Source organism: Macaca thibetana, chromosome X (genome assembly GCF_024542745.1).
Source record: "Macaca thibetana thibetana isolate TM-01 chromosome X, ASM2454274v1, whole genome shotgun sequence".
Classification (NCBI taxonomy): Eukaryota; Metazoa; Chordata; class Mammalia; order Primates; family Cercopithecidae; genus Macaca; species Macaca thibetana.
This window is the reverse complement of record NC_065598.1, coordinates 52,329,976-52,357,733: the sequence shown is the minus strand read 5'-3', so window position 1 is coordinate 52,357,733 and position 27,758 is coordinate 52,329,976. Positions and strand designations below refer to the sequence as shown.

General features: G+C 48.9%; 1 protein-coding gene across 1 annotated transcript in view; it reads right to left on the bottom strand.

Annotated features, from left to right (window-relative positions):
* Positions 1-13,335: 13,335 nt before the first annotated feature.
* The window catches only part of LOC126946565 (protein FAM156A/FAM156B), a 118,770-nt gene continuing 104,347 nt past the window's right edge, over positions 13,336-27,758 (bottom strand). The window contains 3 exon segments of the mRNA XM_050777044.1: positions 13,336-14,365; positions 14,368-14,778; positions 25,270-25,336. Coding sequence (XP_050633001.1) covers positions 14,018-14,365; positions 14,368-14,661 — 642 coding nt within the window. The 5' untranslated portion in view covers positions 14,662-14,778; positions 25,270-25,336 and the 3' untranslated portion in view covers positions 13,336-14,017.

The window sequence follows — 27,758 nt, the reverse complement described above, 5'->3', positions numbered from 1 at the left end:
GAGGGACCCACCCCTGCACAAAAGCCTCCCCTAACCCCGCCCTCGCAATCACAGCAACCGCGCAGGAGGTTCCTGCGGCGCCGGAACCCCCTCCCAGTCACGCCCTCGCAACCATAGCAACTGCGCTGGCAGTTCCTGCGGCGCCCAACAAGCCCCACGAGTCCCGCCCCCGCAACCATAGCAGCCGAACAGGAAGTCCTCGCGGCGTCGGTAACCCCCACTTGTCACGCCCTCGCAACCACAGCAACCGCGCAGAAAATTCCTGTAGCGCCCTAAAACGCAACCCGTGGGGGCGTTGCTGGCGTAAGATTGATGGGCTCTGAGCCTGCACATCGGAGCCCGGGGAGGTCGGCTCCAGTCTTCTTCACGGGATTCGCCGCAGGCTGCCTTCCCTGCTGTTGGGAGATGACGGTTGATGGACGTGACTGCCCCAGTAGCGCCACATTCGAGATCTGTGTCAATCCCTGGGCCATTCTCCTCCAACCAAGCCAGGCTTTTATTTTTTTTTTTGAGAGGGAGTCTCGCTCTATCGCCCAGGCTGGTGTGCAGTGGCGCGATCTCGGCTCACTGCAACCTCCGCCTCCCGGGTTCAAGCAATTCTCTTGCCTCAACTCATGCGTAGCTGGGACTACAGGCGCCCGCCACCACGCCCGGTTTTTGTTTTTAGTAGAGGCGGGGTTTCACCATATTGGCCAGGCTGGTCTGAAACTCCTGACCTTGTGATCCTCCCGCCTCGGCCTCCCAAAGTGCCCAAGCCAGCCTTTGAACACACTTCCCACGTGACACACCCCCTGTACCCCCGCAGCCCTTACTCCACCGATCCTCCCTAGCCATCTCAGCGACCCCAGGGGCTGACCAGGCCACTGCCAGAACCTATCCGTCCTCAGGGGTCTCCTCCTGCCCACCTTCATGCCCATGTCCTCAGGAGAGACTGCGCCCCTCCATGATGTGCAGTTAAGGATGGGCGCCCTGCCTCACAGGAGCTGAGCACTGATGAGAAAAACCTTAACGCCTTATGAATTCCTGTACCTTTCTCCATGACCAAGAGAGATTGCTTCTCACTTTCACTGTCATCCTCCCTCTAATGCTAACATACTCCCCAAGTATGCTAGGAACCCTCTTCCATTTCAGTGGCTTATCCTAAGGATTCACTGAGAAGACAGAAGCAACCCACTGGCAACTCTTAAGAGCTTCCCAAGCCCGCTCTACCCGTGCCTGCCCTGGCATTCTCTGCCGCCCCTGAGCATACAGTGCTCCTAACAAGCCAGCCCTCACCTCAGCTCAGGATGCCATACCTCCCACCTTCTCAGGGGCTTTGCTCCTGCAGTGATCCCTCCTCTCTTCGAAGTCATCAACTGCCCCCTCTACGTTGGAGCACTCTACAAGCAAAGGAGGAAAAACCCACCCTCTCCCCACATGTCCTTCAGCAGCTGCTGGCACAGCATGTGCTGCCCTTCAACAAAAACCGCCTGGAGTTGAGAGGCCACGGCCACCTCAACTCCCATCAATAGGGCCTTTGTCCCTAATCTGTATTTTGGGGTGGCTGAGGTGGAAGGATCTCTTGAAACCAGGATTTTGAGGCTGCAGTGAGCTATGATCGTGCCACTATAGTCCAGCCTTGGTGACAGAGCGAGATGGTGTCTCGGAAAAAAAAAAAGAAAAAAGAGAAACAAGAGGGAAAAATCTCCCCTTCTTGTAAGAAAGCAGCAGTAAACCTTTGACTTACTGCTTTTTCCCTAGGTGTCCTTTCCTGGCTCTGGACACATTTTTTGAATCCAAGCTCCGTGGCTCAGGCCCTTGGAAACACATTCTATTGTTGTTCTGAAAAAGGACAAATTCCCAACTGTGTGACCTTCTTGACCTGGATATAATAGGGCAAGCCTGAGGTGAACATGAAAGACAAGCCAAAGAACGTGTCCTGTTCTGGTCACAGGGGTGGTAGGAGGTCCCCAGAGGCAGTGACAGAGTCAGACATCTCAGAGGAGGAAGGTGTGACAAGGGAGTGGAGTGAAGCTTCGAGTAAAAGAGGGTTTTACCTCATGCAAATTTGGGGCTCATTTTGCAGAATGGCCCAGTAGCCTCTTCGGGCAGAGGGATGTCTGGAGTTGAGGAATTTCACTTTGTAGAGCCGATCTGGGTTCCTGCTGTTTTGGGAGACCTCAGCGCTCGACATTCTCTGACAGGGGAATGTGGAACTGGCTGATTCAAAACCCGGCAGTGTTACCATGAAGCAAGCATAAGCCAGATAGGAGCTAGGAGACCCTGCAGCTGAGGCTGTGGAGTGGACAGCACTGGCCAGGGGTCAGGGAGAGGATGAGGCCCAGACTCAGAAGGGTCTGCAGATGCCAGCACAGGTGGGCTGAGGTCGAGTCAGCCAAGGAGCACAAGGTCCTGATCAAGATGAGAGAGACAATAAATGCAAGCTACACCAGCCTCACACATGGATGAGCAGGGCAGCATCGCCAGCAGGACTTGGGGACAAGAGTGAGCCCTCCCTCAAAAACGACCGAGGACACTGCAGTCAACATCCAGTGTCAAAGGCCCCTTCCCACATCACCATGGAGACTCAAAAGCCATATATGCCCTTTCCCCATCTTGGACAGGAGTAGGGAGGTGGGGTGGCAATCCAAGAGACTGATCATTTTTCACCAAAACAGATTGAGCATTTATACAAATGGACCGGTGACATGACAGCATCAGATGACACCAGATTAGATGAAAATCCAGTGGGTTCGTTTCCCCTTACTATCCAGTCCAGAGGGTGGACAAGCAAGATAAACGTCACATCAGTCAGAGAGAATAAATCAGCCAATGTGCTTGTGGGGTGTGAGGGACTTGAGTGAGTTCGTGCTCTCTGCATACCATTCCCTCCGACTCCTCCTCTGCACACCGTCTTATCAGTCCACAGTAGCAAGGGAATGGGACGTACTTGTCTTCCATACTGTAACCCAGGACAATTTTAACCCCTCATAAGCAGACTCCCTAAACAGGACACAGAAAGAGCAGAGAATCTGACAGACACACAGAATAGAGAAGCTGTCGTTCCCCTCCCCATGCAAGGCCAGGCTCTACTATCCTTTATTAGGACAGACCCCATTTCCCAGGGCCTGGGCCATGGAGCTTGGAGTCAAAAACTCTCCAGAGCCAGGAAAGGACGCCTAGAGGAAAAGCAGTAAGCCAAAGATTCTTATAAAAAGAAGGGTTTTTTTTCCCCTTCTTTTCTTTCTTTCTCTTTTCTTTGTCTTCTTTTCTGTCACCTAGGATGGAGTATAGTAGCACGACAGTAGCTCACTGAAGCTTCAAACTCCTGGGCTCAAGAGATCCTCCCACCTCAACCACCCCAGTAGCTGCGAGTACAACCTTGCACGACCATAGCCGGCTAATGTGTTTCTTCTTTGTAGAGATGAGGTCTCATTATGTTGCCCAGGCTGGTCTCAAACTGCTGGGCTCAAGCATCCTCCAGCCTCAGCCTCCCAAATGATTGGGATTACAGGTGTGCACCAGTGTGCATGGCTGCCACCTCTTCTTTAATCATCTGGGATGATATTAACTCCCCATAAATAGACCCTCCCCAGAGTACAGAAAGAGGAGAAAACCAGACAGACATATACAGTGGAACAGCCAATGAGTGTCACCGAGGTGAGCAGGACCTCCTTGGGGGCCATCACTGACATCCCCAGCCATGCCGGGCTCCAGTGTTCTTTATTAAGATAGACCCCACTTCCCAGGGCCTGAGCCCTGGAGGGTGGAGTGAAAAAATGTTTCTACAGCCAGAGAATGACGTCTGGAGGAGATGTAGCAAGCCAAAATTTCTTATTAAAAGAAGGAGGGCTTTTTTCCTTCTTATTTCTTTCAAATGTACATGATGCCAGTTTCCTCCCAAGAGTTGACAGGTACAGGGGAGAATTTCAGTGGCTCCTGACAGACCAAGAATTGTCTCCTATCGTTGTATCCTGGCAGAAACTCATTCTCCAAGGCGGAACCTCCTGAGTTTTCACAGACGCCACGCACCCTCGTGCACTGGCACGGCCCTTTCGGCAGGTCTCGCTTCTCCACCCCGGGGTGAGTCAGCTGTCTTGGGCCCCTTTGAGTGTTTTCATTTAATAACAGAACTCGGTTACTAATAGAAGCAGCCACCACAGTTAGGCAGCAAAAACAAAATCAGTAATAGCACTCTTACTTCACATGGAGCTGTAATATTTACAAAACATTTATATACGCAATGCCTGATTCGGTTCTTTTTGTTTTTTTGAGATAAGGTCTTGCTCTGTCACCCAGGCTGGAATGCAGTGGTGCAAACATAGATCACTACAGCCTTGAACTCCTCGGCTCAAGCCATCCTCCCACCTCAGCCTCTCAAGTACCTGGAACTCCGAGGCCACGCCACCACTTCCAGATCCTGATTGGGCTCTTGACGCTAAGAAAATCGTGAGTTCTACAGCACTTCTTCTTCACGCCCCAGCAGCGCTCTGAGGCCGAAGAGTCTGGCAAATGCACACCAGAAACCAGACCCAGAGAGGCTCCCAGGGCCCTTGTGTCTCATCCTGGGATCTCTAAAGGGGTCAATTTGGAGGAAGGGCTTGCTTCTCCTCTTGTCACATTCACGCCCCATGTGGTCCCCTTTTCTTATAGGGGGTACCACCCAGGTAGACACCCGGAGACCCCCCCACCACCCAAAGAGAGTTTAGGGAGCAATGACGGGTGTCCTTGACAAAGATCTTCAGTTCTCGATGGCACGTAGGCTGTGGTCAGGTAGCGATGGCTGGAATCTTTCTTGGATTGCACACTGCTCCTTCACTGGGGAACATACCCCACCATTATTTATGGCGGCCTGGTACAGGTAGCTCGCTGCGAGATACCTAAACCTCCAGACTCGGGGCTCTCCTTGCGTTTGCAAAAAATCCCGGAACACGGGGCCCCTCGCAGTTCCCATGGAGAACTCCCAGGGGAGTTCTGTTGTGTCACCCTGTGGCTAAGTCTCTCTGATCCTCCCTGGAAGGGCCCAAAAGCACAGCCTCCTCACCACGAGGCGTAACACTTTGAAGCCACTCTCACGATAGGGCTTAGGTTTACAGAGGCTGGAAATCCATCCTAGCCAGGGCCACAGACACAAACAACGTCTTCTGGCTTCTGATGGCTCCTCATGCTTCTATGGTCCCAAGCAAAGAAACCTCCTCACACCAGGCATTTGGTGTGAATCTCCAGACCAAGTGCCCCCATGTATCCAGCCCCTTCCATCACCCCAACTCCAAGCCCCATAGGTCCACCACTCTCATCGCAAGACTGCTCTGTGTTCCCCCAGCGGGACTCCTCCTCCCTCTGATGCCACCTTCCACATATTCCCAACGCCTGCCCGCCCGATTGCACACTCTACCGACTTAAGTACTCTTACAATCTCTGTGGACACCATCCATTTAGGCCGTTTTCATGGAAGATGAGGTATCTCACGGGCCATACCACCATGGGTCACGGCGGTAAGAAAGAGGAGGAAGGAGAGTGGTGGTGGAAGCCTTCCTGCAACCCCACCGCTGCTTTGAAACCGCTGCTCCTCTATCCTCAACTTCAGAGAAACACCACGAGGCTCATATACCTCTGTCTGCCTGGGCCATCTGTTACCGGGCCTCGAGACTCTTGTCACGGATTTCTGGCACCTGCACCTCACGATTTTCCTCTCAAGTGTTTGGGAAGGAGAAGATAGCACACCCTGGCAAGTCCTCAGCCCTCTGCTTCTCCTAGCCCGGGTCACTGAATCTTTTCAAGCCAAGCTTCTTGAACCCGTCGACCACAGCAGCAGAGTTGCTGGTTACCTCTTCCTGCTTCCTCCTCAGTGAGCCCCACAGCCATGCAACGTTCCCCAGCTGAAATCTCCAACTAGTTCTGCAATGCTAAATCATAGCACCCAGTGCTGTCCTGGCCACAGTTCACGTTCCTTTTTCCAATACACTCTGCTTCTCAGATTCTGTGAAGCCACCCCTGGCTTTCCTCCTACCCCGAGGCCATTACTTCTGAGTCTCCTCGTTGGTCCTTTTACTTCGAGCATCTCAAAAATGTTATTTCCTGGCTTGCGACCTTTGCCCTGGACACTCCTCATTCTGTAGGTGACCCTGGGTGCCCACGTGGCCACCCAGACTTGGTTCCGTCCTTCTCCGCTTGTGTGCTGACGGATTCCTGCATCACGAACTCCACCAGGAAAACCCCAGCTGAGCCCCAGAGCCCCCACAGGGCATGGTTTAAGGAGCATGTCCACTCAGATATCCCACAAGCCCAAGAAATCAGCGGGTGAACCCCCAACTGTGTCCCGTGTCTCACGGGTTGGCACCACCATCCACTCGGTTCCTGAACCCCAGAACCTAGGAATAATGCCAGGTTGGCTGAGGATCACCCTGTGACTCTGCTGCAAGGCTCTGGAAAAAGCCAACCAGGACCTCCACATTGCCACAGATGAGCAAAGAGTCTCCCATGAAGGCTTCTTATTGGCAGAGACTCTCTACAGGCATCCGAGCGGAGGCCCAGGCCCGGGCTTGGGTGGCCCCCACAGGGAAGGCCAAAGAGCAGACCCAGGCCCTGTAAGGTATCTCAGAGACCGAAATGCTCATTTCCTCTGAGAACTCAACAGATAACCTCCAAATCCCTAAATCGAGACACAGCAGTGCGAGCCCATCATTTAGAGACACAGAGGTGAATATTCAGAAGAAATAGCTGAAGAAAAAAACCAGAAGTTTGCGGAGGTGGGTCTCCACAGGTGCACATGAAACAAGGGACTGCTGAATTGTATTTTTCATCGTACATTTCCTAGTGCTATATGGCCCTTTAAGCAGAAGGATTCATCTGATATCACTAATTATAATAAAATGTGAAAATGCATCTCAACACACTTAATAAGTAAGCCTGGGAGCTGATTCATCCACATCAGCTAATACAAATCTGAGCCATCTCCAGATTCAAGGAATGATTGTGCAACGTCTCGTGAACGTATCTATGCAGTGTTTTACTCACCTTGAAAATAACTACCATATGATCTAGTAATCTCACTCTGGGTATTTATAGTCCAGATACTCCCCCATGTTCTTTGCAGCACTATTCGTAATAACCAGGATATAAAAACAACCTAAGTGGTCATTGATGGATGAATAAAGAAAATGTGGTATATACATACAATGGAATATTATTCAGCCTTAAAAAGAAGGAAATTCTGACATTTGTGACAACGTGGATGGACCTTGAGAACATTATGCTAAGTGAATATGCCAGACACATACTGTGCGACCTCACTTATATGTGGAATCTAAAATAATTAAACATATATAAACAGAGAGTAGAATGGTGGTTGCCAGGGGCTGGTTGGGGCAGGGAGTGGAGGGTTGATGGTCAAAGTTGCAAGGTTTCAGTTATGCAAGATAAAGAAGTTTTAGAGATCTACTATATAGCATAATGCCTACAGCTAAATACACTACTGTATACTTCAAATTTACTAAAAGAGTAGATCTTTGGCTAAGTGTTCTTATCACACACACACATAATAATAATAATAATAATAATAATAATAATAATAATAATAATAAAGAGGATGTGTGGAAAGTTAAAAAAAAAAATAACTCGAGCATAGGAGACCCTCACCAGAAACAACAATATATTTCATTGGCAAATGCAGCATGTTAACATGAAAATTTTGATTTCAGGACTATAGAGGAAAGCGAGCACAGTGTCAGCTGTAAAACAAGCACTCAAGCTACTTTGAATGTTTTTGACCTTTCCTTAGCCCGGGAAATCTATTAGCCCTAGAAACTGCCAGCATAGCAGGGAACAAAGACGTCCTGCTTTCCCTTTGACGAGGGACCTTGTGTTTCAGATATGCTTTACTTCCTATGAGGATGGTTCCGTTTCTGCAGCTGCCACCTCGGCTTTCATAAGAGGAGTTACAAAATGATACTCACGCTGGGGCCACATTCCACACCCGCTAAGTCAGACTCTCTGGGGATTGGGCCCGGCATCCGCTCGTGGACAAATGCTCCACGAGAGACCTGATGCACAGCTGACGTTGAGAGACATAAGCTCACCTGCCCTTCACCTGCCCTGTTTTTTTGAATATAACCTTGGACTCCATAGCCTTGTTTGTAGTTAATGAATTGGAAAAAAATGTAGGGGTTGCCTCGCCTTCAAGAGCATCTTTTCACATATTTATTCTACAGCCACGTCAGAGCAATTTCAAGGACTTAGGAGGGTGGTTATGCCACAGCTTTCCCTTTCTGACCTGATACTCGGCAGGCCCAGGAGAGGGAGAAAGAAGAGCCTCGCAGGTGGAAAGGGGTCGAGAGTTCTGTTGTCTTGGTAACCGTGCTGCCACTCATCCCATTGGGGTGCTCAGCTCCGGCAGGGGCCCTGTGGGTGAGACACCACCCCTCCCCACTCTGGCTGTCTTCCTGTGCTCAGAGGTTGAAGCTAAGGGCTGAGGTTGGTTACCAGGGAAACTGAAGCCAGGTCCTTGAGATTGGTGAACAGAAAAACCGGCAGTGGAATTCAGGATGTAGCATGGATTATGGGAGCCTGCCCACAGACAGAGGATTGACAGTCACTAGTGCACGCACCCACAGGCTGCCTGCGCAGGAACCAGGAACGTGCGCACACCGTACACAGACACACACGTAGACGTGCACTCACCAGCACTGCCTCTGCCCAGGTGTGCACAGTCTATCTGGCTGGAGCATCAGGTGCACGTGGAGGAGCCAGGCGACCAGGCAGGACATGTAGGCAGGACGTGGAATAGGAAAAGAAAGGGGATATTGCTTACTGTTGTAGAAAAAATGACTGCATACCCTTTCCTCCACGACTTACGGTCACGTTTGCACTACATGTTTTAAATGGTTTTACTAAGGTTTAATTTGCTTGCCACAAACTTTCACGTACCTAAAGGGAATAATACGGAGAGATTAAGCAAATGTACACAGTTTTGCAGCCCTCACCACCATCCAGTTTCAGAATACTTCCATCACCCCAGAAAGATCCCTGGTACCCACTAGCAGCAGTCAATCCCCATTACTTTACCTCCAGGCCCGCCCAGGCAACCAGTAAGCTCCTTTCTCTCTCTGTAGAGCTGCCTCTCTGGGCATTTCCTATAAACTGACTTGTGCAGTAAGTGGTCTTCTGTGTCTGACATTTGTCAGTTAGCATAATGTCTTGGAGGCGCAAACACGCTGTAGCGTGCATCAGTAGCGTGTTCCTTGTCATGGCTCAGTAACGTTCGGCTGTATGGATATACCACTTCTTTATCCCTTTACTGATTGGTAGACATTTGGCTTGTTTCCACTCTGGGGCCTTCCTGCAAAATGCTGCAGTGAACATCTGAGCACATCTCTTTGTGCAGACATGGTTTTATCAGATGCTGTCAAATATTTTTCTCTGTCTATGAAGATGATGATATAGTTCCTGTCCTCTATTATATTAACAGGGTGGATTACCTTAACTGAAATTTGAATGCATTCCTAGAATAAATGTCACTTGGTCATGTTGTGTAACCCACTGTATGTGTCGCTGGATTGGGGTTTGCTAATATTTTCTTGGGGATTTTCGCATGCATATTCATGATGGATATTGGTTTATGGTATTCTTCTGCTGTCTCTGTCTGGCATTGCTATTATTATTATTATTATTATTATTATTATTATTGCTTTTGAGAGAAATCTCGCCTGTTGCCCAAGCTGGAGTGCAGTGGTGCGATCTGGGCTCACTGCAACCTGTGCCTCCCAGGTTCGAGCAATTCTCCTGCCTCTGCCTCTGCCTCTGCCTCCCGAGTAGCTGGGAATACAGGTGCCCACCACTATACTCGGCTAATTTTTGTATTTTTAGTAGAGTCGGGGTTTCACCATGTTGGCCAGGCTGGTCACAAACTCCTGACCTCAGGTGGTCCGCCCGCCTCGGATTCCCAACATCTTGGGGTTACATGCGTGAGCCACCACGCCCAGCCTCTGTCTGCCTTTAGTTGCAGGGTAATACAATTTTCAGAGGATGAGTTGGGAAATGTTCCCTCCTCCTCTACATTCTGAAAGAATCTGTGAAGGGCTGGTATTATGTATTTTGTAAATGTTGGATAGACTTCACCAACGAGGCACTGGAGCCTAGACTGTCCCTAGTGGGAAAATTTTTAATGTAGTCTTCCTATTTCCTTACATTCTCTGGGTCTACTCCAATGTCCCACGTGATCACTGCATTTGCACCTTTCCCTGTCCCAATCTTTCTCGCCTGCTGGTGCTTTTGGTGTGGTCTCTACTCTGAAATGTCGCATGCTGGACACCTGTGGACATCACAGGACTGCAGATCCTAGTCTGTAACTTGGGATAGTATGGTGTCTCAGACATGACCCCCAAGTCCCATCCACCCCCAACACGCAGGTACAGGGACAAAGACCTGGAAGTGAGGATGTGGAGGGTGTGCCGAGTGCCTCAGTTACCGCCACCCACCCATTTTCCATGCCTGTTCCTGGAGACCCTGTGGCACTGTGCATCTGTGACCTCCCTGAGCAAGCCCCTGATGTCTGCTTTTTCCAACTCAGATCCTTCTCACTCCTTTCATCTCCTGGGACTGGGACCGCACAGGATCAAACACCCGTTCTCTGACACAACAATGCGTGCCTGCTAGCGTTTCAATATTTGTGTTCCCTCCAAAACTCACAGTGAAATTAATCCCCACTGCAACAGTGTTGGGAGGTGTGGAATAACAGCAGGTGTTCAGGCCATCACGGCAGAGCCCTCGTGAGTGAATGAATGCTGCTATGAAAAGAGCTTGCGGAAGTCGGCTTGCTCTCTCTTTTCCTCGTCTGCTATGTGAGGACATAGCATTCTTCCCGGCTTGTCCTTCCACCTTTTGCCACGTGAGGAAATACCAAGAAGACTCTCACCAGATACCAGATACCGGTACCTTCGTTTTGGACTTCCCAGCATCCAGGGTCATGAGAAATAAATTTGTTTCCATTACAAATTGCCAGCTGTCTTGGTTCATTTTGCTTTGCTATAACAGAATACCTGAGACTGGCTCATTTCTAAAGAAAACTGGAAGCCAGGCACGGTGGCTCGTGCCTGTTAATGCCAGGACTCTGAGAGGCCAAGGTGGGAGGATCACTTCAGGCCTGAAGTTCGAGATCTGCCTGGGCAACACGGCCAGACGCTATCTCTACAGAACATTTAAAGATTAGCCTGGCATGGCAGTACATCCTTGAGCTACTTGGGAGGCTCAGGTGGGAGCATCCCACCTGAGTTCAAGGCTGTAGTGAGCCATGATCGTGCCACTCCACTCTCGTCGGCAACAGAGCATCACCCTGTCTCTAAAAACAATTCATATAAATACACCTTTTAAATTAAAAGAAACAATTGGTTTATCTGGCTCACAATTCTGCTGGCTGAAACATTCATTTTTGGGCAACTGCATCTGGTGAGGGCCTCGGGCTGCTTCAACTCATGGTGGAAAGTGGAAGAGGAGCTGGCGTGTGCAACGAGATCACTTGGAAAGAAGGAAGGGAGAGAGAATCCAGGGAGGCCAGAATCTTGTGAACAATCCACTCTCCTGCGAACTAATTCATACCTGTGAGAGTAAGAACTCAGCCCAGCAGGATGGCATCACAGGACACGGAATCATTCATGAGGGATCCCTGCCATGACCCAAACACCTCCCACTAGGACCCACCTCCCAACACTGCAGCACTGGGGAGTCAACTTCAACCTGACTCTTGGTGGGGATAAACATACCATATCCAATCCAGAGCACCCAGCCCGTTGTATTTCACGATATAGCGGAAGGACACAGACTAAGATGGGGTCAGCTCTCTCTCCCTGATGAATCGCTCAATTCCCCGGAGCAGCGCTACCTCTGCAACTCCTCCTCACCTCCCCACCACGGCAGTCTACGTAGCCCAGAAGGGAGAGAGGCAAGGTGAGAAAATGGAAACCCTGATGATTGCTGAAATGATGACTGTCACTGGCAGCACGGACCTGGCGTGCTTACTGGGCTGACTGAGAAGGTCCGCAGAGAGCATCTGAGTGGCTGGGGAGTCAGACAAATGCATGCATCTCTGGCCACCACCTTAGGACCTGCACAAACTCTCCGCAAGGTGGGGATGATTGTACCTGGCCCACGGCACTGTGTGGAGGATTCAGCAATGGATCTCACCAAGACCTGGTGCTACCAGCTATGAAATGAGCACCAAAGCCCGGCTCTAGGCACTTCACCCACAGCCTTCACAGAGGTGAACTGCTGAAGGGGGCCAGCTCCGATCCCAGCCTGCCTAGGTTCGGGTGCTGGTTCGGATGCTTGTTCTACCTCTTACTGCCTGTGCCACCGTGGGCTAGTTCCCTAACTTCTCTGGTGTTCTGCTTTCCAAATTCATAAAGCGGAACTGAAAATGTTGCTAGAGGATGGGTGTGTGGGAGTGGAGGAAGGCAGCTGACATACAGAAATGGGGAAAATACCGTCAGAACCCTAGGAAACATCAGCCAAAGGGCAACGCCTTGAACCCCTTTGAAACCCGAACCCCTCTGAAGCCCTCCGAGATTTACCGGTCTGCATTTAGGCCTTTGTGTTTCAAGAAGGAATAGCCCTGCTGTTTTTTCCCTTCTCCCCTGGAGCTAGGTCAGTTCAACTGTCAACTCTCTCATGAGATCTCAGCATCAGAACCTAAGACACTTACCTGTTTTCAAGCCACTTCTGTCGGCAGGAGACGCATAGACTTTTGCAGCAAGACAGCTCTGGGGACTACCTAAAACAGACTGACACAAAGCAGAATTTGTTTTCAGTTCAGAGGAGTCACACGGGTACTGGCTGGGTTCACATCTCAGGATTCTGCAGAGGTTAAAAAAAAGAGAGAGATTTAATCATTTGTGCCTCCTGAAATTAAAAGACACACATGTCTAAATCCCAATAAGATGTTGGAAGAACCCAAGGATGCTCTGGTTCTGACAAAGCAGGTGCAAACTGTTGCTCAGGTTCAGCCACCTGGGCCCACCACACAACAAGCAATGGCGCCGCAGCCCCTAAGCCAGGGCACCAGCACCAACACGCAGGGCTCTCACCGTGGGTGGTGGACTCTTGCTTCCACGTCTCCTGTGCACAGGACGCCTCTCTTCGAAGTCATGGCCCTGCCTCGCCGGTCTGGATGCTGGTCCCGCTGCAGGGCTCAAACAGTGACTGGGCTGTGTTCTCTGGTGCCTCCCTCCCCCGTTCCCAGTCTCCACAGCGTAGAGCTTCCCTCAATAAACCCGGATCCCCTGCTTGGGGAGATTTCAAGGTAGTCAGCTCAGATCTAATGAGAAACCAACCAATAGTGAGGAACAAACCTGAATTCTACACCCATTTTCCATTCCTACATATATTTATTTGGTACTGATGATGAAGAACCCCGTCAGAAATTCCTGCAAGGGAGACTACTACTCGGCTGTTAGGGGTATTGCAATATTTACATACATGTAGCTTACCACATACATAAATGATTACACAAACAGTACAGCGGTGAACCACCAAGTTCTCATTCCACATCCCTTTCCCACACTGCGTTTAGCTGCCCATTCTTGAAACGGGATCTCAGGGCAGCACATTGCAATTCAACAGGCCTAGTGCTGCTTCTCAGAGGCAGTCAACTCAATGGTGCAAAAGCACAGGACAGCGACAAGGCATTCACACTACACAGACATGTGATCTCTTACTGACAGCAGGAAGGGAAGAGAGATGGAGATCCCGGGTGGGAAAGCAACAACATGCATCACGGGAGCCACGTGAGATGCGGCGAGGACCGCTGGTATGCAGCGTCCCTTGCCAAGGAATGCCTCACAGCCATCCGAGAATGACAGGCACGAAAGATGAGGACCTTCCTGGGGTCGGTCAAGCATCATGCTGGGAGGATTCCCACGTGTCCCGGCACACAGGTCCTGGCACTCATCCGACCACAGCTTGGTGTCTGGTCCCCAAAATGGGCCCACACCCAGGCGCTGCCAACACGGCAGTCCCTTTGGGTCTCCATCCCATGTGGGTGCACGTCTCAGTTTTCCTCTAACCACTGCTTCAGCAGCCTCTGAAACATTATTTTGCTCTCCTGCTGCCTCTCTCGCTGGCGCTTCTCCTCTGTCTCCTGTGGTTGGAGTGCTGCTTCGGGCAGAGGCCCGGGCTGGTTGGTGCCTAGGCTGAGGGTCAAGCCACTGAGGCCCTGCACCAGCGTCTCCCAGGAGGAGGGTTGTGGGGCCCTGTTACTCTCCCCAGGGATCCCAGAAAGATTTGGCCTGTGGCTCTGGCAGTATCGACATTCACATCGGAATCGATTCTGACCTCGGTCACCTAACGGGGAGACTCTGGCTTCCCTCCCAACAGCATAGGGGGCCATGTGATCGCGCGGTGTCTCCTCCTCACGTGCCGCAGGAACGCTTTCTTCCTCTGAAGGAACTCCAGCCTCTCCCACTGCCGCTCTTCCAGCGTCTTCTCCTCTCTGTACCGCTGGTGGAGCAGCCCCTCTGGGAGAGGCACCGCCTGGCTGGGGCCAGGACCGGGGCTCAGGTTACTGAGGCCCATCATCGGCTGTTCTGAGTAAGAAGGCTGAGAGGACGCTGGATCTTCCTGGGAAGTCTCTGCAGCTGTCATCAGGGAAGATTTGGAAGGTGATGCTGGATTCCGTTTCTGGAGTGGATCCATGGAGGTCTGGTCCCAGCTGGAAGCCCCGCCAGGCCCTTGGGTCCAGAAAAGGAGGTGAAGCTGGAGATTCTCAGACACGAAGAAGGTAGCGAGGAATGTGTGCGGGCAGAACCCAGACTGCAACACAAAGTGATAAGACCAGAAGAAAACACATGATTATTCATCTTACTCAACCTCTCTGTCCCTCCACTTCCTGTGTGTAGAATGGAGATTATACAGAGACCCTGTCCTAGGCTGCTTCTGAGGATGACGTGAGATCATACATGTCACCAGCTTAGAATATTAATGCCATCTAATAAAGGATTTAGAAATGATACCAACTAATGCGTCCACGTGACACGGAGTGCAAAAGGCTGCGATGCAGTTCGACGATGTCAATTCCCTGCTGACACTCTCCAACCCCTTCCCAAGCATCATTTGTAGAATAATCAAGGCATGACTCACAGATGCTCTGCCCATGAGCGTTCATTTTTCATCCATTCACAAGGGAGACTTTTACTCAACTGTAAGCGTTTGCACCATGGGGACACACCCTTTTGTATGTTCACCTTCCCGACCACTGGGTTTGCATCTAGTCAAAAGGGCTGCTCATGCCTATGGAAATCGTTTCCAAATTCCGAGTGTGGATAAGAATTTATTTTACTAAATAACAGAAGCAAAAACCCCCAGGAGACTTCAAAGAGAAAAACACATAGATGAATTCAACTAATCCAAAAGCTGGTTCTTTGAAGTGATCAATGAAATTGATACACCCGTGGCAGGACGGGCTGGGAAAAAAGAGGGCAAAGAAACAAGTTACCAGTTATCAGGAATGCAAGAAGAGACTGCACTCCAGACCCAGAAAACATAAAAGGGTCAATATGGTAAGAACACACACGACTCTACAGATTCATATTCCACAGGTCAGAGGAAATGTAGCACATACTTGAAAACCACAAGCTATGGAAACTCACACAGGATGGATTTCAAACACTGAACTGTGTCACAGTCCCGTATGTTTTAAAGAAGTCGAATTCACAGGCAAACACATTTGCAAAAAGATCTCTGGGCCGCAACAGTTTCACTGGCCAATTCTACCAAACGTTTAATGAACAAATATCACCAACTTACCCAACTTCTTCTAGGAAACAAAGCAGAGGCAATGTGCCCCGCTGATTTTATGAGGCCAGCACCGCAGGGATACCAAGAAAAGGACAGACCGGTATTCTTTCCTAATACAGGCACCAAAGTATTCAACAAAACTTAGTAATTGGAATTCAGCAGTATGTGAGAAGAAGAATAAGCCACCATCAAGTGGGTTTTATAGCAGGAATGCAAGAGTTGTTCTTCCCACACCTGAAAATCAATCAATGTAATCCACAGATTGAGAGATCAGATGAAGAACAAAAATGACAGGATCACATCAAGCTACGCAGAAAAACCAATCAATAAGATTCCAAGTCCACTGGTGATATAAAAGCTGTAGCACACTAGGAACACAAGACAACTTCTTCAACCTGAAAAAGGGCGTGTACAGTCAAACCTACAACTAACAAGCCACTTAATGGTCAACGACTGGATGCTTTCTGCCTAAGGATGCGAACCAGGCAAGGACGTCCACTCTCACCACAGCTATTCAACGTCACGCTGGAGGCCTAGTCAGTGCTATAATGCCAGGAGAGTCATGGCACACGTCGGAGAAAGCAAGAAACCAAAGTACTCCTTTTCATATATCCTGTGATCGTCTACATGAAACAACCAATGAATCTCCTCCAGACTCTCAGAGCTAATAAGAGCTTAGTGCTCATTAATGAGAGCTTAGCAGCGATACAGGAGAGAAACTCAACACACAGAAAACAATCCTATGAGTAACTGGAAACCTAAATTTAAGAAATAATACTGTTTTACAAAAGCTACAAACACAATGAAATGGCTATGTATAGAGCGAAAATACATGGAAGGGGTCTGCATGCCCAAAACTATTATACGGTGATGAAGAAATCAAAGAAGATTTAGTTAAATGGAGAGAAACAATGTGTTCCCATATTTAAAGACCCCAAAAGGTTAAAAGTCCATTGTCCCCAATTTGATCTGGAGAATGAATGCAGTCCCTGCCTATCAGAATCCTTGAGGGACATTTGCATATGTAAACAAGCAGATTCTACAATTCACGTAGAATATTTGATGTTTCAAAAAGCAGAAGGGATTTAGAGAGATCATATTATCAGATTTTCAGATTTGCTCTAAAGCTGTAATAATCGAGATTGCTGGCTTACAGGGGTAGACGAGTAGATCCATGGAATAAAATAGAGTCCATGAATCAATCCATCCATAGAAATGTGTCCAATAAGTTTTGACATGGGTGTGAGAGGGAATCCAATGGAGAAGGGATAAGCTTTTCAATGCATCAGGTGGCCTATCCTTATGCAAAAAGAAGCACCTCAACCTCAACCTTTACATGCAATTAAGGAAAAAGGGTTCAGAGACCTACAAACCGAAGTTCAATACTAAGACTTTTGGGAGAAACCGTAGGAAGACATCTTTGTGAGGGGAGGCTAGGACATGACCTGAGATGCATGATCCATGGAAAGGAAAGATGGATGAATAGGAGTTTGGCAAAATTTAAAACTCTGGCTCTGGCCGGGCGCGGTGGCTCCCGCCTGTAATCCCAACACTTCGGGAGGCCAAGGTGGGCAGGTCACTTGAGTTCAGTTGTTCGAGGCCAGCATGGCCAACATGGTGAAACCCCGTCTCTACCAAAAATACAAAAATTAGCTGGCGTGGTGGCACATGCCTGTAGTCCCCAGCTACTGGGTAGGCTGAGGCAGGAGAATTGCTCGACCCAGGAGGCAGAGTTTGCAGTGAGCCGAGATCGAGCCACTGCCCTCCAGTCTGGGCGACATAGCGAGCCCCTGTCTCTAGATGAATAGAATAGAATAGAATAGAATAGAATAGAATAGAATAGAACAGAATAGAACAGAACAGAACAGAACAGAACACAACACAACACAACACAACACAACACAACTTTGGCTGTGTAAGAGCCAGTGTGTTCAGAGAATGAAAATCGAAGTTGCACCACTAGGAGGAAATGTTTGAGAATCACCGACCTGACAGATCTTATATCCAAAATACATGGCGTATTTTCAAAACTCCACAATAAGAAAATCAACACCCCACTAGAAAATGGGGGAAAAACTTGAACGGGAGCACAAGAAACCATATTTAACATCATTCAGCATTAGGGGAATGCAAATTAACACCGTGAAGACTGGCAAGGCCAAGCAAGGAGAACATGTTGGGCGACTGGAACTCTCACACTTGGCAACTGGGAGGGCGAAATGGCATAGCAGCTTTGAGAAGGAGTTTGGCAGTTTCTTGTAAGTCAAACAGATGTTGACCATAGGACCCAGCCATCCCACTCCTTGGTATCTACCCTAGAGAAATGAAAACTTAGGTCCACAGAAAAGCCTGCACTGAATTGTAAAAGCAGCTCGACGCAAAACTGCCCCACACTGGAGTGAGGAAAATGTCATTCAGTAGAAGGATGGCTGAACACCTGTGGTCTTCCACACAGCGAAACTGCTTTCGTGAAAAAAGAACAGCCTATGACAGAGGCATCTGACACTCATCCAAGATGTTCGTCGGGCCAAAAGAAGGAAGCCCGCCTCACAAGGCCACAAACTGTTTGGTGTCATTGACATAACACTCTCCCCAAGACAAACCTAGAGGGAAGGAAATAGATCACGTTACACCAGGGATGATGGATGAAGGGGTAACCGCAGTGGGGCAGTTCCTGGGAGCACCCTGGGGTGATGGGACTGTTCTGGATCCTGACTGTGGTGGTGGCGGCGACAAGAATGTACGCCTGTGTCAAAGCTCACAGAACTGTACTCCTGAGGGAAAAAAGTCAATCTTGCTGTAGGTTAAGTGAAAAAACCCAATGGCATATTTTGCAGTAAGGGCATCTCTCTGTATTGTTTTGATCAATACATCTTGGATGAATGCAACCAAAAATTGACATTAAATGCTAAATGGAAACTTTAGATCAGCCTTCCAGGCTCTACTCTTTTGACAAACGTGGAAACCAAGAATTCACCAGTTTTCTTCAGAGGATACTGGTCCTCTGAATGTTTATTTACCAAATCGTGGCTATCAGCACACACTGGGGTAACAAAGACAGAATCATATCAGAAACAGTTCGAATATGTACTGAACACACACACACACACACACACACACATACACATAAACACACACACACACATCCCAGAAAGAGTTCTTATCCTTTCAGACATTGCAGCCTATCTTTCCTATGAGTTGGTTCCCTGACATCCTTTGGGCCACCACTATCTGACACAAATAGTTATGTGTGGAACATCTGGAAAATGATCTTAACCCAATTACATCCCAGCCAATTCTTATGTGTCACAAGGACTCTGTCAGGATCTATTTCTACATGTAGAACGCCAATTCTCAGAGAGCGAATAGACTTTAAAACCTCCATTCCCCCTTTTTGTTGCTTTTTTGTTTTGTTTTGTTTTGAGGCGGGGAGTCGCTCTGTTGCCCAGTGTGGTGTACAGTGGCAGAATCCTGGCTCACTGCAACCTCTGCTTCCTGGGCTCAAGTGATCCTCCAGCCTTAGACTCCTGAGCAGCTTGCACTATAGGCGTGAGCCACCATGCCCGGCTAATTTTTGTATTTTTTCTAGGGACGGGATTTCGCCATGTTGCCTAGGCTGGTCTCAAACTCCTGAGCTCAAAGTGATCCGCATGCCTCAGACTCCCAAAGTGTTGGGATTACAGGCGTGAGCCACTGTGATCAGCCACAAACACCTTTATAGGAAGAAATATAGAGATTTTGGAGACATGAATTGACAACTGGCCTGCATAGTCATCGCTGTTTTCTCTCTTCCTCCCTCCAGCAATTTTGTGAAATGAAACATTTTACCATCCTATGTGTAGGTTCATCCAGAGTCTCAAACCACACCCACGGAGTTGCTCATGATCCCTGACAGAGGCATTAAGGACAATGAAGCCTAGAGAAATCTGTTGTGTGTGCAGAGGGGAACAGCTGCAGCAATACATGTGACTTCCCTTCCTTCATCATCTCACCAATGTCATTCCTTCAACAGGCACTTGCCCCCAGGTAAAAGACCTTGTATCAAAAATCTCTGCATGAAACACCACAGCCTCAAGTTTCCTGCATCATGTCAGGTAGCTACTGAAGAGAGGGAAGGACTACTGGAGACAGGGAACCCAGACAGTTTACCGGTCAGACCTTCAGCAGGAGAGGTGATTTTTGGGTACTGATTCCCCACTGTGATGGTTTTATTGGTCACCTCGGCCAGGCTTGTTGCGCAGTCCCCTTTGGTCAAATGCTACTCTAGATGTTGCTGTGAAGGGATTTGTGGATGTGATTAACATTTACAACCAGGCTGGGCAAGGTGGCTCATGCCTGTAACCCCAGCATTTTGGGAGGTCAAGGAGGGTGGATCACTTGAGGTCAGAGTTCAAGACCAGCCTGACCAACATGGCGAATCCATGTCTCTACTAAAAATACAAAAATTAGCCAGGTATGGTGGCGGGTGCCTGTAGTCCCTGCTACTAGGGAGGCTGAGGCAGGAGAATTGCTTGAACCCGGGAGGCAGAGGTTGCAGTGAGCCGAGTTTGTGCCACTGCACTCCAGCCTCAGCAACAGAGAGGCTGTCTCAAAAAACAAACAAACAAAAACGATTTACATCAGAAGACTTTAAGTAGAACATGTGACCCTGCACAATAGGGGTGGTTTCATCCAATCAGTTTAAGGCCTAAATAGCAAAGACTGAGTCTTTCCAGGAAGAAGCTATTTGGCCTCAAGGCTGCAACATAGAAACCCTGCCTGAGTTTTCAGCATGCTGGTCTGCTCACAGATTCAACTTAAGATTGTAAGATCAACTCTCATCCAAATCTACTGCCATGTGACCAGTCCTCTGGATTTCTGCCTTGCCAGGACTCACACTGCCATGAGCCCACTCCTTTAACAAAATAAATCACCCGATAGAGAGAGAGAGAGGCATAGATATATAGAAATTCTATTGGTTCTCTCTTTTTTGGAGGATCTGGATTAATAACCTTGCAATATACCACATCTTTCTGTAGTCCAGCCCAAAAACATTGACCAAGTTACCATATTATCATGGGCCAAGTGATATGGATTGAAAGAAGTCTGCCAGAAAATGGCTTCCATTTATTTCGTGCTTCCATGTCCAGGTAAAGTGAGTTAGGTCTTTTATGTCCCTTATTGTTGAAGAAAAAACTGGGTTCTTGTCATATGACCAGGAAAATTTAGGAACGTGGACACATTGTAGGGTGAATAAGGCAGGGTTTATGGGGTGAAATGGAAAAAAGGAAAGTGGTACTCTCAGCAAAGGGAGAGTCTTGTTCGCAGGCTCTCACCTTACAGGTTGCATCCCAGCCCACCACACAGGAACTGAAGAGGCCAGGCTGCTCCCCTCTACAAGCGGCGTGAACTTCTCCTGGCTCCACCCCTTGCCCAGTGCACAGTTGGGCATTATTCAGATAGAATTAGTCGGGAAAAGGCAGGCTTCATCCGGGACTAGCAGTCCGGTTTTTCAGCCTTCAGGCTGTTTTAGGCTTGAAGGCAAGGTTTCCCCAGGGACCCTTAGCTGTCTCCCGTCTCTATCATTATCTCATTTAGATCTCCCAATCAACCTCTAAAGTAGGTAGAAGTATTGGCATTTTAGAAATAAGGAATTTGAGGCTTCAGGAGAGAGACAGACTTCAGTAGTAGGGTCTGCAGTGGACGCTCTTGCCAGTGATAGCTGCTGAGTCTCGATGGGAGGGAAAAGACATTGGTGAGAGAAGGTGGCACCAGGTCATGGAGAGCTTTCAATGCCATGCAAAAGCAACAACAACAAAAATCATACTTGCTCTGTGACCTGTCCAGAGACAGCCCCCAAACTGGAAGCAACCCTAGCCCTCCTGCAGACAGAAGTGGAGGTGAATTGAATGGATCCGGACAACATAAGATGATACGTATTGATGGTTCCCACATGGGGCCACCTACAAGGGAACAGCTGGCATTATGTGGAGGGGTCTTTGATGCTGAGAAAAAAAACCGAAGGAAAGTGTGGGAGAGAACAAAAGAGACTCTAGGGCTGGCCAGAGAAATCTAATGTGATTGTCATGATTTTTGCTGTAGGAGATGCAGTGCAAGGCCCTTCTTCCAAAGTAAACCATGGAGCCATCTGTTATAGCGAGAAGCAACATGTCAGGCTCATTTCTACAAACTTTCTTTGCCTGACTTCATGATGTACTCACAAACACACCCCTCTCAGTTTGGTATTGTTAGTATGAAAAATAAAAACCCACTTCACAGGTGAGGATGACAATTTTCTCAAGGTTATATGATTGCCATGGAGAGAACTGGGTTGGAAGCCTGCCTAGAATCAGAGCCAGTGTCCCTAACCACTACACTCTATTGGGCCCTCAAAAAACATTCCCACAATGTCACCAGATCAAGAAGTGTCTTTCAGCTGTGAGTAAAGAAAAATCCCTCATCAGTCAGGCCTGATCAGAAAGGCAACTCACCACCTCAGCAGGTAGAATGGGATGACGATGGACAGTTGGGGACTGCAATGGCTCCTGGCAAGACTTTGACCTCTAATTCACCCTGCAGGACCCAGCTGAGATAGCATTTCCCCCAGGAGGCCTTCTTCAAGCTCCTAAAATGCCCTGTATTTCCCCTGTCCCAGCCCCAATCCCACTCAGCTGTCAACAGATGGTTATTTCTCTGTCAACCCACTAGCCCAGGGGCTGAGAGAAGCCGGGGACTTTGTCTTGTTCACCCATCATAGAGCCTTGAGCCCAGTGGACATTTACAAATATCAAATGCAACAAGGAGGATGTGGGGCATTTACTTCAGTTTAAAGACACAGATTTCATTTAATAATCCCAATTAAACATGGAATTTTTTCTAGAAGTGGCAAAATCCTACAGCAAAATGACTAAGATCCGTGCAAGGTCGCTGGGTGCTGAAAACTGTGCTCCTAGTCTTGGGCCATGTCATGGCAAAGGAATGTAACTCCTAGCCACGCAACGCCACACAGATTGAGGAAAGAGTCTGTCCCACACACAACTTGCAGACGTTCTATATTTTTTATGTCTACACAGATTATCTCTATCCTACTGGGTCTGGAGTGGAGGAGATACAATTTTTAGCAGCTTTGTAACAAAAGAACAGGTAGTCAGTAAAGCCAGCAATGCCCACTTTTAAGAAACAAAGAAGAAAATGAAGACAGCAGTGAAGCGTGGTGCTGGTATCAGGGGTCTCCCAGCAGCTGAGTATATAGAGAAGCAGCGGGAGTACAACCAGGAGTCCAGGGAGGGGTACAGGGGAGGGACCAAGAGGAGTGGCCAGAGCAGCAAGAGGAAGACAAGGAGCAAGGTGGCTCTGGCGAGAATGGAGCTTACCTAGACTCACCCAAGGCAGTCAGGTCGCTGGGTTCACAAGGTCGATACTGTGGGTGTAGGCCGAGTGACTGTTACACCTTTCACCTAAAAAGAAAATAACCTCACTGGCCAGGTCACATTCCTCCAGGTATTTACTGAGGGTCCACTCCATTCAGTGGTACCTTCAGTGAATTATCAAATGCAGCCCCATCCCAAGGACACATCTCAGTCTGAGAAATAAAATACTGTCCAAGGAGCCAGGAATGGTGGCTCACGCCTCTAATCCAAGCACTTTGGGAGGCTGAGGTGGGAGGACTGTTTGAGCCCAGGAGTTTGAGACCAGCCTGAACAATAGGGCAAGATCACCGTCTCCACAAAAATTTTAAAAAATTTAGCCAGGCATGATGCTGCACACCTGGGGTACCAGCTACTGGGGAGGCTGAGGTGGGACGATCACTTGAACCCAGGAGGTTGAGGCCAGTACAATCCAGCCTGGGTGACAGGTGAGACCATCCACCAAAACAAAATAAAAAGACAACTATGGCAGGCATGAGACGGGGGTACTTCTGACACAGAGGAAGTCAAAACCACCATAGCCCAGGTGGTCAGAAACAGCTTCTCCCAGGGCATGCTATGATATATATTATCATCTCCAGTAGCAGATGAGGTAACAGGATCAGAGAGGTTAAGCGACTCACTCAAGGTCACACATCTAGGGAGTGGTGGTGACCATTTCTCACTGAGGTCTGCTGAAATACAAAAGTCACTTCACTATTTGTGACACCAATCTCTCTTTATATTGTCACCCATTTTAATTCGCATTAACTGACATATACTTACCTGCGGCTCTCCTTACCTTCATATTCTCATAAGTGGCTAAAATACGGTGTAGATTTCATTTTAGCACATCAGGCCCCTCCCTTAAAGAATCTAAATTTTCTGTGCCCAGCATGATTGCCCAGCCCAGAACTGAACACTTATCTCAAATTAATCTTCCAACCACACACTAAGGAAAGGAAATGGATTACTGCCATGGAGAGATTTAATTTGGGTATTTCACAAATTCTGAACTACGATTTGAAATGTAACCACTGTCCAACCAGAAACAGTAAAAACAGTGCTTCCCTATGAAAAGCATTCACGGGAAATTTTATTAAATGCCAAAGCATTCCAGGTTAAGACACACTGCCCGTTTTACAGGGAGTTGTTGACATTCTGCTCCTAAGAATACAGTAGTCCTTTCCCTCTCCACTGTTAGTGCCCCGATAAGCTCAGCCAGCAAGGCCATTCGCTTTTCCTTTTGCGAGCAAACACACCAAACTACCCTCACACCCACGCACAAATCCAACGCACCCAACAGGGATATGTCAGTAGAGGGAAATGGTATCGGAGATGCAGATGGAAATCTGTGGCTACTCAGAGCACCACATTTCTGATGGCGCAGAGGGTTACCGCCTAGGGTCGCCTGTACTCCAGCAAGGTGGACGGCGGAGAGGCCCTCCTTCTCCAAACAGGAAACCCTGCAGCTTGTGCGGCTACTGGACACAAATGGCCTGGACCATTCATTGCGCACGAATGCAGCAATCACAGCGCCCATTAAACGCATGTCTACTCATATGTCACATCATGACCGTCTCTCTGTCACACGTCCGAGAAAGGGTTTGTCGGACAGTTTGTTTCAATAGGGGCAATGCAGTCCTCCTTGAAAACCTTCCAGTCACTGTGTCTCCTGCTGTGTGGTGGGAGAGGAGGTGGGGAGGGAGGTGATGCCAAGGACACGGTGATTTCTGAACCCGTTGAACACTGATCCTAGCCCAAGTGTAGCCCGGCCGGCTACGAATGCCCGGGGCGTCTCGGGATCCTCTTTCTCCGCTGAAAAAAGCCACCCCCAAGCAGGGAAAGAGAACGACGCCACCCCCAGAGTGCGCGACCGCCATTCCCATACTGGGGAGATATGGATGACGGGGAAAACCACCCGCTTCCTCCGAAAGCCCCGCTGCCGGCCGGCCCAACCCAGGGATTCGAGTCCCAAGACACCCTGGCCTGTGCTAGGGACAGCCTCGGTCTCGGCCTCTCGCTCTGTCTCTCTGAAAGTCTCTCTCACACCCCCGACCCCGCTCTCAGTCTCTCCCGCGCGCTCGCTCGCTCGCTCTCCGTCTCTCTCGGGCTCTCTCACGCGCGTTCTCGCTCCGGAGCTGGTTCCCGCCGTCCAGGCGCCAGCGCGGCGCCTCGTTTCCTCTGCCCTGGAAACGCAGCGCGGCCAGCTCGGAATTGAAGGGTTAAGACAACCGGGAGGAGCCGCCCACCGGCAGGCTAGACCGGCCACAGCGCGGAAGCTGGTGTCGGTGGGGTTGAGCTGGCGTCACATGGATGCGACGGTAGCCAGAAACTGGACCTTCGATTGGCTGCCGCGAGCCGCCCGGGAGCCGGGAGAGGGAGCGAATGGGTATCTATGTGAGAGCGGCTGGGTGTTTTGTCGCGAACCCCTCCGCCCAGCTCGGCTGCGACAGGAGAAGTCGTGCAGGCCGCCCTTTCCGGAGGTGTGCCGCGGCGTTCCTGGAGCGACCCTCTCGGGAGCGTGTCTCGTGAACTGGACGAATGCTTCCGGAGGGTATGGGAGAGACTCCAGGAAGCGGACGTGACTTCATAGGCAGGCGACGAGGGAACTGGGCTGGAGGCATGGGAGGAGGCCGATTTCTCCTATGATTGGCTGGGAGGTTTGCGCTAGGGTGCGCCTCTGACCTGCCGTTTCATTTTCATTATTTACTGTTTTTGCATGAGCAGTACATGCACCCTTTAAAGACAAAAACTAAACAATTCAAGACATTGAAATGATTCAGGCTACTGCCGTAGGGAGAGCGCCCCAGAAGTGGAAATCATACTGTCGCAGTAAGCGTGCGGGGTTGGGGTGGGGGAGTGTGTGTCTTTTACTTTCATAGGAAGGAGTAGACCGGTTTTAGTGGGGAGATTTATGGGGCAGGGGTTGTTTTTGTAATCAGCGGAAGTCTCAGCCAGCTGAACAGGGAATGTTTCTCTCTGTGCCTAGCTACTTTCAGGAGGACAGACCTCCCGTCTAAGTGAATCATTCCTGAGAAAAAAGAACAAGGAGTGGTTGGGTCAGCGATCTGGAAGTCATGGCACAGAGTGGACAGACGGCATCCCTTATATAAGTCCCATGGATAATACTGGTCCTTTGTGGTCAACGATTTCCCAGAACACGAAAGTGTGCAGATGTTTCTTTACCGTGGCATTTGTCAGGAGTCAAGCGACATGCAGCAGTGTTTGTCCTAGCAGATACATGGATAGTAGATTGCTTTTTAACCCTGGAAGAAGACACCCTGTGAACAGAGTTTATAGTTTTCAAAAAGTAATGTTTTTGTGGTTTAAGTGAAGGAAGGAAACATGAACCATTATCCCAGAATATTATCATCATATCATTTTACAAATTAAGTAACTGGCCTCAGAGAGGTTAAGTAACCTTCCCAAAGTCACAGAAGATATTTAAAAAATGGTGGAGTCTCGATTTAAATCCAGGTGTCTGTGACTTCATCCCCTTCATGCTGTGCAGCCATACACTGTCATTTCCAAATCCACCTCTCCCTGAATCTATAGATTTCCTGTGCCAACTGACAACCCCACAGGCCCGTTGCACTCACCTCCTCCTATCCAGCATCCTAGGCAGTTGGAAACGACTTCCCAGAGAAGAGTGTGTTAGAGAACCTGGGTCCCAAAGGCCCTACCCCAGCCCCTGGAAGGAGAGGTGGGCTTCAAGAGGAAGATTAGAGGATTTGAAGGAAGAAGTATGTTTGTCTGAGGGACAGGCTGATAGGCCAATGTGGCACACACGTGATAATAAACACCAGTTACTTTGAATTTATGGTGTGTGTGGTTTTTTTTTTTTTTTTTTTTTTTTTTTTTTAGTATTGGCAATACATGCTGAATGGTGGTGATACCCAAAGCAGATAGATAAAAATCAAGCCACTGTATGGGCAAGTTGAGACATTCCCATTTTACCTGGGAGGACCTGACAAGAAAATACCACTCTGCGGTATAAAAGAACTGTCTCCTAGACTCAACGAATGAAACAAATAAGTCATTTTTTCTAATTATTCTTATTCTCCTATTACAGATGAGGCACGGTAGGCACAAAGGGATTAGATCATCTCCTATTAGAGATGAGGCACAGTAGGCACAAAGTCATTCAAGTTATAAGTTGCTGAGTCCCATAGCAAGTACTACTCAGCATGTCCCAAAATGAACCCACCCATCCCCACTCTCGGCATGCCTGCCCCTCCTCCTGTGCTGCCGGACTCAGTGACAGGCACCACGTTCCACCCAGCAGCTTGGGCCAAAGATCTTGAAAGCCATCCTTGATTGCTGCCTGTCTCTCACCACCCCCACAGTGACTAAGCCTGGCCAGTTCGACCTCCCGGGTCTTTCTAAGTGAGATCTTTTTTTTTTTTTAAACTTTTTAAAAAAAATTTATTTATTATACTTAAAGTTCTGGGATACACTTGCAGAACGTGCAGGTTTGTTACATAGGTATACTTGTGCCATGGTAGTTTGCTGCACCCATCAACCCATCATGTAGGTTTTAAGCCCCACATGCATTAGGTATTTGTTATCATGCTCTCCCTCCTCTTGCCCCCGCTACCCCCTGATAGG